Raw genomic sequence first — 11,321 nt, 5'->3', positions numbered from 1 at the left:
CATTTTTGTTTCTGTAATAAACATGTGCAAAGGGCATGCTCTGGCTAGTTTGTCCATTCAGGCTGCTGTACAAATATGGCAGCAACCATATAGCCAAGCCCTTGCCTAAAGCACATATATAAAAGGCTTATTCTAAAGCTATGACAACCAAACAGCTTTTGTCAACCGCTTATCTGAGATGGGGGATTCCTGGCAACATCGTTCAGCTTTGACTGGGGGATCCCCAAGCATTCCCAAGCCAGTGAAGAGATATTATCTTTCCACCTTGTGCTTGGTATGCCCCTGGGTCTCCCTACAGTCACCCATTTTTAGAAAACCCATTTTTTGCCGCTTGTACCCAGTGATGAGCCATCGCTCATGACCAAAGTTGAGCTTCGCCTTTTGGCTCGGCTGCAATAACTGCCTGGTTTTAAACAAATTATGCACATATCCAAATAAACTTATAAACTTATAAACTTCTGGAAATGTGTGCCCTAAATGTTGCACAGTGGACCTTTAAACACAGGTTTGGTCAAGCTTGTTTATGCATTTGAGGCAGCCAAAAGCAGAGATGAATATTTTGTTACTACCTGGCAAATGCCCCTTGTTGCAGTCCACCAAGGTGCAGGTAACTGGTTTCATGTGTGTTTTTTAAATACACTCTTTTTTTTTACATTACACCAACTGAACAATTTGCAATTTGATTATATCCTTTTATAATATGTTTTTAATACACAAAATAACACATTGAATAACATCATTCACATTACTCAGTAATCCAGAACAATTTTATGTTTCTAAATGATCATAATACAGAATAGACATGTAGTTCATTCCATCTCCTGTGTGTTCAAGTAAAGTGCAAATCAAATCAATGCTCTCTCACACAATATGATAATAATTGACTGTACAAAATTGACATTCTCTTCTTTAGCAATAATGAACAGTGTAAATTTCTAAAGCTATTCCGTTACCCTACATTGTTTAGCAACAAACTGCTTCTCCATGGATCAAACATTGAAGAAGCTGCAAAAAGGACAAACACCAAAAGAATGAATAGAGTTCCACTAAAAGCTACACCGAGTAATGTCAGCACTGAACTCACCCTCCATTTTGGCCCATTATGAGCTCAGAGTGCTATAAATAATGGAGGTGAAATGACGCTGGAAGACGTGGCTCACAAACGGATGGTGAACTTTGTCTGAGCGCTGCTCAGACAAAGGGGAAGCCAGCAAAGCAGTGACAGAGCGTAATCATTCGGCAGCAGCAAATACATACAAGGAAAAAAAAAACATTAACACTGTCATCTGATGTCAAAGCCATTATTACATTCATGTTGCATAGCTGACATAAAAAAAAGGAAGTGACATGAAGTTGAGTCAATGTTTGCGTATGATCAGTGCAGTCTGGTTTGAAAGCTGATATGTGTCATTATCACAGCATTAGCTGGTCCATGGATTTTTATCTGTGGGTTACTTTCTTTTTTTGGTAAGGATACTAATCTACAATGCACTGTATGGTTGTGGGAAATATAATTATTGATCTTGTTTTTGAGGATGATTCTTTGTTATTTTTGTTAATTTGTTGTGCCTTTCATGTTTAATTTTAAGATTTTTAAAAATCCAGTGTGTAACATTTAGAAAGTTTTGCTGGAATAAATTGTATTTACTTTTTATAAGTATGTCTGTAGAAGTGTATAATCTTTTTCAATTAAATTTTTTTCAATAAAATTAATATTTTAGGCAAGGGACTGTTTTAGGGGCTTTTTTCTGGTATGCAAAGGCCACCGTAGGAGTGAATGGAGGACTCCTCCATTTGTTACAATCTGCAGTCTCACCATTAGATGTCACTAATTATTACACACTGAACCTTTACAATATCTGTTCCTATATTATTTTTTGTTCTGCAGTCTTTTGATTGCAGTGCATTATAGTTACACGGCTGTATTGAGCAAAAAAAGGCAGTCCTTCGGTTCTTCTGACATTTCCACAGGTGTGAAATTCCTTTTCACTAAATGTGATTGTTTGGGAGGATCCAGTCTCACTGGTACTGCTCCTGGTAGTCCCCATTCCCACAGTGTTCCTCCTCCTCTTGCATGGTTACACCTCTCTTCTTTTTCCAGCCATGTTTTCGGCCAGATGAATTTTCCGTCGTCCCGTAAGTCTTTTTGGGGGCCACCATGTTTTCGCTGGTGAGCTCTGACTCCTCGGCCAGCTCGTCCTCATCGATGATGCCACATTTGTCCTCACTTGTGCTCTCGGGGTCGGCCCACTCCTGCTGCTCTCCTGACGCAAAGATGGCATAGAAGATGACCCCAGTGTAATGCACCATGGACGCAATAACAAAGACGTTCTGCCACTCCAGACGTGTCTGAGGAAGGATGAGGAGAAGAGTCAGTGATCTTTCCAAGATATGCCACTGACGAGAAGCTGTAAATCCCCTGAATTGCTCAAGGCAGAAGGATTTTAACAATGGGTATAATAAATTCTGCAGCTCTGTAAATTACAGGTCCAAGATTATATATAGAAAAACTCTGTGTTTCACCAGAAAGCAAACATGGTATACAATATTTTACATGCAACAGAGGAAAATGTATATTATTTCAGTTTCTTTCAATTGACAAGGTCATGATGACTTGATGATTAAAATGGGGATGGCTTGATATCACTTTTTCATGTCAGATCACAACATTACAGCCTTAAGTAAGTCAGATAAAGTCTTTTTCACTCAGTCATTTTTTTTTATTATTATATATTTTTAATGTCATCTTAAAATAAGCTCACACCACTGATATGATCCCTGCACTATGACAAACATTATTAGCTCACTTGTAATAATAAATACATGTTAAAATAATGTACAATTGCTGTACCTTGTGTATAGTCAAAGCTCCAACAATCAAGGGACACACCATTCCAGACAGAGTTCCCACCCCGTTAGAGATGCCCATCAGGATGCTGGCATAGCGAGGAGCAATATCCAGATGATTCACATTAAAACCTAAACACAGCAAACAAGTATTTCATTAGCGTGAAAGGTGAGAAAAGCAATTCTGAACATGGTTCAGTTCTACAGGCACATTGAAATGCTTTACATTGCAATGACAAAAATGTATAAAATGTTCAGGTGATGTGTTTGTGGAAAGGTAAAACACATTTAGAATGCATGACAAAAACCCCAAAAGTTGAACTTTTAGACGGACAAAAACCTAATATAACAGCTTGTGAGTCGCAACGTGAATCGCTTTACATTAACATTATTTTAGACGTTTATTGTGGCAGAGCCGGCGAAAAAGAAGCAGAGAAAACCGCTGTTGGGGAAAGCGAGGAAGAGGAAACGACACATGAGTAAACATCGCCCTGGCTTTTTCAAATGGCAAGAATTGAAAAACATAGAGGCAAGCAAAACTATGAGAATATACGACAGACAATGGATGGATGTTTATGGGTGTGTCATGTACTCCGAAACTGTAGGGGGCGCTCCGTAGAAGAAAAAGGCGAAAAAGAGACCTGACTTGCAAAGTTCTGCTTTAAAACATAATGATGTGGTGATACCTGAGATGGCAAATCCACTGAAGCCCACGGCCAGAACAAGGAAGGAGATGGCGACTCCTCGAGTGTGAGAAAAGCCAACCACCAGCAGCAGAGTAGCCTCCATACCAAATCCTGGGAAAACACAAGGCAAAAGAATGTGCAGCATTGGTATTAGTATAACTATAAAAAACCTGTTTGAGTGCTAGATTACTTGTTCAAGTTTCAATGTAATTTTAAAGGTCCAGTGTGTAAGAATTAGTGGCATCTAATGGTCAGACTGCAGACTGCAGACACCCATGTGGGTGAGGAAATTACGGTGGACTTGACTCCCTGTTTTATTTTGTGTCTTGTTTTAGTGATGTTTCTCATTCGTCGATGACATCACCCGTGTTGCATTAGTGGCACCTGCTTCTCCTCATCCCCACAGATCACTATATATTCTCCACAAAGCTGTCACTCCACACTAGATTGTTCTGTCTGTTTCCTTGAAGCATTCTAGCCATTTTTGTCATGCCATCCACATTGTCTCATGATGAAATTTGCAGTGTCAGGATAATTGCGAGTTCGCCTTAACATACCTCCACAGTTCATGAGTTTCCTCACATTAGTGGTAGACATGATTTTGTTGCTGCGTAAATAGTCAGCCAGCTGACCCCCAATAGGAACCACGATCGTCATCACCATGTGAGGGACAGCAGACAGGAGCCCCACCTGTCGAGTTCAAACATTCAGAAATCAACTAAGTAAATCAGTCCTTTGAGGAATAATGTGTCCTGTGAATTGCTGAAGTGAGAGTTTAAGACTAACCCTGCTGATGGGGAAACCGAAAACTTCCTCAAAATATGCCGGCTGACTGATGAGGAGCAGGTAGAAGGTCCAGCTGCGGCAGAAGTTAGCCACAATGATGGCATAGACGGGCATGGAGGTGAAGAAACGACGCCATGGAGTCTTGAACTTCTGTGATTGTGAGACAGAAATCAGCATAAGCCCTGTGTGTCGGAATTTTAACCAGCTTAACCAACAAGTGGCGGAACACAAACCTCGGTTGCACTCAGTTGCTTCATCGTTTCACCAATAGCGGTCTCAATGTACAACCTCTCCTCGTCTGTGATTGTCGGATGAGCGGCGGGACTTCCATACGCCAACAGGAGCCACAGAACATACCATAGGATCCCAAACACACCTTTCAAAGCAAAGACAGAGACAACATAGCAGATTAATCCATACATGTGCACTTAAAGATCTTTATCTCAGTGGTGACGACTTTTTTAAGTGTCACAGAGCAGCTTGAGGGCAGCACTGACTAATTAAAATAAAACAAGCCCAGACCTTCTGTGGACTGCAAGAATTTTCATTATTAAAATTAAATGAGTTGGTCATTAGTCACAGAGTCCAGACAGGAAAATGCAAATTTACACAGATAAATCAAAAGATAATATCACAGCTGAAGCAGAGCAGATTTTTATTAAAACACATTCGGCAAAAGCATGAATCATATGTGAGTGTTAATCATTGTAATCCAACTCAAAACCAATTCAGATAACACTTATTGTGCAAAGTGTTACTGCGACAGCGCAACATGTCAGTAAGGGATTAACAAAAACACTTAAAGGACACTGGATATTTACTGACACAACATCTGATGAACATCATACATGTAAACATTAAAATATAAGGTTTAGAATTTGTTATCAATATTTCTACAGATGGATTACAGATGAGCTGTAATCCATCCTTTCTTTTTGGTTCTAATGTTGGTGAATTATTAATAATTACTTCTCTAGAAAACAGTCAATCTGCAGTTATACATGTTAAGAATTACAACATGAGAGAGTCTTGAGAGTAAATGAAAAAAGGTGGACGATATTCCACAACTTGGCAACTCACACCCTGTTTTATTAAATAAAACACATGATTGATTAGCCATCAGAAAAGCGATCAGATGAGCACATTTTTCCACGATTGTATTGAGTTTGAACATGTGATTTAAATCCAACTCACCATAGATATAAAAGACAGAAGGCCAGCCGACGTACTGAACCAGCACTCCAGCTAAAGGCATGGCAATCACTGCTCCTGCATACGATCCTGTTCACAAAGACATTTATGAGATTTAGCACAACAGAGGATCTCACAGAGGGATTTTCACAAGTTTACATATTATAGACAACTGAAATGCTTGAAGCTACATTACAACATTAAATGGTGTCTTAAATACCCCAAAATGCAAAAATACTTCAATGTATTCATGTGATATAAATTAAATATCATCGATTTGATATCGACTCAAAAAGCCAAAATGCAGAGAGTCAAACCAGAGTCCAGGATTCAGAGTTCTGTCTATGGTTGAGCAAGTTACTCAACAACAGCAATATGAAACATGTAGTTCAGTTTAAATTCAAATGACTCTTTCTGCATTGAATATTTTATTAAGATATTAAACTAAAATGTTATAGCCAAGGCCTGCCAGTGCTTAGACATACATATAGTATAATCAATATTGTGCTGTCATGAAAAAAAGAGAAAAATTCCTATCCATGCACTGTACGTACATTATTACATATTAATATGAATAAGATAAGTAACTATAATAATTCATGTTTCATGACGGTGAAAGTGGGTTGCAAACCCACTACCCAACTACATTTGTCTGTATGTTGCTGTGACCATGTACATGGATATATTACATTTTGTTGGTGTGAGCGTGAGTCATTGGCACGGTCTTGATGGGAAAAGGTGTTTTAATGTGTTTCCTATTATCCTACACATTCATGAATACAGTGGTTTTGAATAGAGCGGGGAGAACGAGAGTGTTTTTTTGACAGTAAGCCATGAGACACTTCATTCAGGTGAATGGATGAAGATGACACAGGTGACCGGTGTTCATTAATAAACAATGTTAAGAGGGTTTGGATCCATGCGTTGTCATGGCATCGGTGTAGAAAAAAAAAGCTCTGTCACAGCTCGGACTGATCAGTCCCATTTTAATGTTATATTAGGAGCATTTAAATGTGGATTTATCAGTTATCACTACAGTGTTACAGTGTTACATAAAAATATGTTACTAACATTGCAAAAACAAACTTACATTATGAAAAATGTTGTAATCTTACAAAAACAGCTTACTAAAGGTACATATTTCTTAGTGGACATTTTTCAAGAATTTTAACTGAGGTTATTATAAATCATGAAGTCCTGGAATTAATAATTGTAGTTGGCCCCTTACTATGGCACTTAAATCACCAGGACTGTACAGCATGTGGGTAAACTGAACAGCAATTTAAAGTCATACATGTGTAATATTAACAATTTTCACCATTCATGATTATCCAGAAAAAGGAATATTGCTGTGTGCAAAGATACCTAAAATACCCTATAGTCCCATCCCTACTCACCACAGAATGAGGTGGTGGCCAGTCGACTTCGTTCAAGAGGTGGCGCCCATTTGGACCACATCCCATGGCAGGCTGGGTAGGTGACACCCTAGGAGGAACAGGTTGTGGAAGATGTCAAGGGTCAGAGACTGAACACGGGAACCATATGGCAAAGTCGAAAAATATCATTTTTAGCTCATTAGATGATAAAATGTATTTTGTTGTAATAAATAAGCTGCGCTTTAAGAAAATGTCAGAATGTAATATGTTAGACTATATTCCCACATAAAACTCAAAAAACCCATATCTTACCTCCACCAGGCCCTGCAGGATGCGAACAAACATGACACAGCCATAGTGGACTCTTGCTGCTGATGGGATGAACATATTCAGCACTGATGTCAGGAAAATGGCCGCCCCAAACACCCTGAAGACAGAAATTATGTTTTTTTTTAATATCCACATTTTAAAACCAGCCCGGCGCAACTCAAATGCTAATAAAATCCACCAGCCCGTACCACAATATCTTATCAGTTAATTTGTGTCAGATTTTTAATTCCCACATAATTCGCCGTGTTATGAATACATACATTTTGTTGTGTAAATTAGACTAAATGTGATTTTGTTGACTTCTTTGGACAGCTGGTAAACGCACTGTTCCCTTTTCCTTCAGCTAGCTAGCTATAGTCTTCAGGCTAAGCTAGCAAGATACAAATATGCTAGTTTCAGTGCAGATTGAGTGTCATAAAGCTATTTTTCTACAAACATTAAATGGTTTTTGATTCCTTTGCAAGAGCAAATATTTTCATTTTATCGATAGAGAAAATGTTATGTAATAATACTTTAGTGCTTTGACTGTTGTAAAGAATGATATTATATTATTATATTATAGATGTATAATATTGGCTGTCAGTCAAAGCATCTCAGTCAGTTTCATAATGAGACAGATCTCATGCATCTCAGAGATAAATACATCCCTTGAAACCCACAAGTTTCTCCTTCATCACCACCACACGACTGAGCTCCCCTCTGTCTTTTCTCCTTCACCTCATCCCCCCTTCCTTCTCTTTTTCCGAAACAGTGTGTAAGTGACACTTGTAATATTCCAGTGGCTGGTGTTGGAGAGAGAAATCAGAGGTAGGATCTTTCATTATTAACTCTGTCAGTGGCGTGTCCTCTTTTCCTGTGAAGCTTTTATTACAGGACTCCTATCTGCTTCATCAAACCCGCTCACCTCACCGTACAGATTTAACCCTTTAACTCTCGTCAGCTTCCCCCAAAACCTATGTTTTCAGATACTTTGTCATGGCTGCAATGATTGTGATCCACATGAAAAGAAAAAAACAGCATCAGTGTTTGCAGTTTCTGTCTCATTGTCAACAGCATCCATTTTCTGTGCAGTGAGACTGGAAGTGTTTTCAGTACTGATTAATCACCTGCTAATTAAAATGTCAGACAAAAGTAAATTATCATCATGAAAGGTCTTTGTTTCTTGGTACGCAACAATTTTACAGTAAAATTATGGGCTGTCATGATGTCATTTAGTGTATGTGACCTGTTGGCAGAGAGCTTGTTGGAGATGAAACCACCGGGGATTTGTGTGACAATGTAGCCCCAGAAGAATGAGCCGTGGATGAGCCCCACTGTTTCTGGATCCCAGTTAAATTCAGCTTTCTGGCGAAAAAAGAAAAAAAGAAAAATGTATTTCATTACAACAACCATATTCTGAGAGTAATTAAATACAACTGCTATGCGTCTGTTCCTGTTCTTTCTCCACCTTTCCTCTGCCCTCTTCCCCATTTTGTCCTTTCACCCCAACCTGTCGAGGCAGATGGCTGCACATCTGAGTTCTTTTCTTTTTCTTTTGTCTACTTTGATGCCAAGTGTTTGCGTTTTATTGTATGAACTGTTGGATTCCCCTGTAATACTGTAAGGTCTTGGCCCTACCAAATTAGCGGAACATGAAGAATTGTATGTGCCATTTAATAGAAAGATAGAAACAAAAAAAAGTTTGAAATACATCATTCAATGAGCCTTTTGCACAGTGGCCATTATGACAGGTCACAGGTCCTCCATTTCACAGTGCAGGCTGGTTGACTTTCGCACTGTCCTGACTTGCATTACCTAAACAGAGGCATCGTTAACCTAACCACTTACACCTGTGCTTTTCCTGCTAAAACATGTCGAAATGTTCACCCCGACACTGTAAGCCAGGGGTTATACGGTCTTCTAAAGCTCCACATACCTGAAGCACTGGAGTCCCATTGATATAGACAGTGTTGTTGTTCACCATCTCCACAATAGCCACACCGAGGTTACAACGAATGCCAAAGGAGATGCAGAATCCCAGTCCACTGAGGATGGCGATGATGTAGCGTTTAGGGAGACCACCACAGCTGCAGTCCAGCAGCGGTTTAGGACGCGGTGCTGATGCCACTGGACGCCCGTCCTCCGTCAGCTCAATGTGGTCCTCTTCCTCTACATTGCTACCATCCATTTTCCTAAGGAGCAAATGGCAGGGGGACATTTGTAACTGTGTACTTCATAATCTTCACATAAAAAAATGCTCATCTCTTTGGCAGAGGGCAGGGGAGGCACATTTTCTTTTCCTTTTCTTTTTTATAGCCACTGAGTATACTCCTATAGCATGTTATATTTATATTGCTATTTCATTGCATTTATTGTTTGGGATTTTATATTTGAATATGGTCTGTCTGTCTGTCTGTCTGCATGTGAGTATCTACAAACCAGAAGAAGCTGGGCTCGGTTTTTCAAATGCAATCCCTCCCTTTACTCCTCTGTCTTTGATAGTGTGGTTTATTGTGTCACATTCAGTTTTGTGAATTAAGAAGTAACTCCACAGTCTTCAGTGATATGACCAATGCTATGATGGAGCAGAGTATGCACACTGTTAACCTTAGTCTGTTTTGTCTGTATTTGAAAGAATGGCCCTGTTGTTGTAAAACAGCCTATAGATGGCTGCAGATAATATTATTTAAAGAGGTAATCTGCATTACAGGTCAAATAAATGTGGTTATTGTAAAAATTGTTATTCATATATTTTTGATGCCTGGTGCAACAAGTTTGTGATCAACGTAAAGCTTTTGTACGTAATTTACTTTATGTGAAGGAAGGAAAAATGCAGGAATATAAATCACTTTAGCAAATAATAGATTTTTCATGTGTTCACTGCCTTGCTACTCCACATGAATAAAATACACCCATGTAAATGACACACGAAATATATTCTTACAGGAAATTGTCTACTTGGTGCTTTATCTCCTGCCTTCATCAAGACACACACACACACACACACACACACACACACACACACACACATGCTTATGTGAAATATGTATCAGATATGAAATATGTATTATGTCTTAAAATAAAACGTGTGATTACTTCTCTAGGATTGTGGGGCAAGCACGAGAATCAAATATTTATTTAATGTCAAAATCTATGAGAACATGGTTTGTTTCCAGACTCTGTGACGGCAGATCTTTCTGCTCACTTGTTTTAATCTCTGCAATATGTGAACAATAAGAAAAACATTCATAAAATAATTAAGCTATATAAAAGGTGTGGATCACACATCCTGCTCACACACAGTCCTCATGTATCTCCATATAAACCAGCCCACCTTTGCAGTTTTCCTAGAGAGTTGCCTACTGAGCTCTTCACTTCGTGAGTCCCAGGTTTAAAAACCTGCTCCTTCAAACCCGTTAAGCCACCAAAAGGCATTTTTATCTAGGTTGTCTCTGGATTTTCTTCACAACTTATGTTAAAACTGTGTTTTCCTTGCACACTTTGTTCTGATAAAAGAAAAAAAATCCTCTAGAAGCTGTTCTTCATCCTCCCTGAGTTTGTAGCACCAGTGGTTGGCTCCACCTTTCAGTGGCGCCAAGAGTTCCTCACAGGTAACAAGGGCTTTCTATGCTTTTCAGTGATGAAGTTGAAGTATTCCTCCGTTCAAAGAACCGTTCAGTCAGAGCCTCAGGAACTTCTTTAATCTCCAAAAGATCCATCCAAGGTTGATACATAAGGAGAAGAGCAAATAAAAGTGTAGGATCCAGTTTTTAAAGTGTGAGCATCATGATCTTTTGTCAACAGCTGAACTGAATGATCCGCTCACATCTCCTCTCCATCTCATAACTCCTCCAACCCTGGTGAGGAGGGGCAGGTGTAGCTGCCTTTTCCAAACCCAGCCCCTTGCTTCACACATCATCTTCCCAGTCAGCATCACCATCATCATCATCAGCACCACCTCCCCCTTTCTTCACAGACTTATGTTCATCTGATAGCAGCCCAGTGGACAAACAATTAAATATGCACGAGCTTGACAAGTCGCTTTGAGGAAACACAGGAGCTGCAGAGCTGCTGAGGTGTAAAATGTGAAATCTAAGACAGAGCCGTGAAGTTTACAGGTTTACAC

The 11,321-nt window shown here is 39.3% G+C and overlaps 1 protein-coding gene across 1 annotated transcript; it reads right to left on the bottom strand.

Annotated features, from left to right (window-relative positions):
* Positions 1 to 1,186: 1,186 nt before the first annotated feature.
* Positions 1,187 to 11,070, bottom strand: slc17a8 (solute carrier family 17 member 8). Its single transcript, XM_058645702.1, has 12 exons — positions 10,530 to 11,070; positions 9,132 to 9,387; positions 8,442 to 8,560; positions 7,199 to 7,313; positions 6,908 to 6,995; positions 5,514 to 5,600; positions 4,553 to 4,695; positions 4,320 to 4,469; positions 4,091 to 4,223; positions 3,534 to 3,644; positions 2,852 to 2,979; positions 1,187 to 2,349 (listed from the first exon to the last, which is right to left on the bottom strand). Exons 1-12 carry the CDS (start codon positions 10,628 to 10,630, stop codon positions 2,020 to 2,022), a joined length of 1,761 nt encoding a protein of 586 aa, XP_058501685.1. The 5' UTR covers positions 10,631 to 11,070; the 3' UTR covers positions 1,187 to 2,019.
* Between the last annotated feature and the right edge of the window lie 251 nt (positions 11,071 to 11,321).

This window comes from Solea solea, chromosome 12 (genome assembly GCF_958295425.1).
Source record: "Solea solea chromosome 12, fSolSol10.1, whole genome shotgun sequence".
Taxonomy (NCBI): Eukaryota; Metazoa; Chordata; class Actinopteri; order Pleuronectiformes; family Soleidae; genus Solea; species Solea solea.
Note: the sequence above shows the minus strand (reverse complement) of the source record. Positions and strands in the feature narration are given on the sequence as shown.

Excerpts from the sequence above, each read along its gene's own strand:
- slc17a8 (XM_058645702.1), bottom strand. The coding sequence starts at position 10,630 with ATGCCTTTTGGTGGCTTAACGGGTTTGAAGGAGCAGGTTTTTAAACCT. Across the intron at positions 3,645-4,090 it reads GAAACTCATGAACTGTGGAG|GATTTGGTATGGAGGCTACT; the intron begins GTATGTTAAGGC and ends GTGTTTTCCCAG. Across the intron at positions 2,350-2,851 it reads GAGCTTTGACTATACACAAG|ACACGTCTGGAGTGGCAGAA; the intron begins GTACAGCAATTG and ends ATCCTTCCTCAG.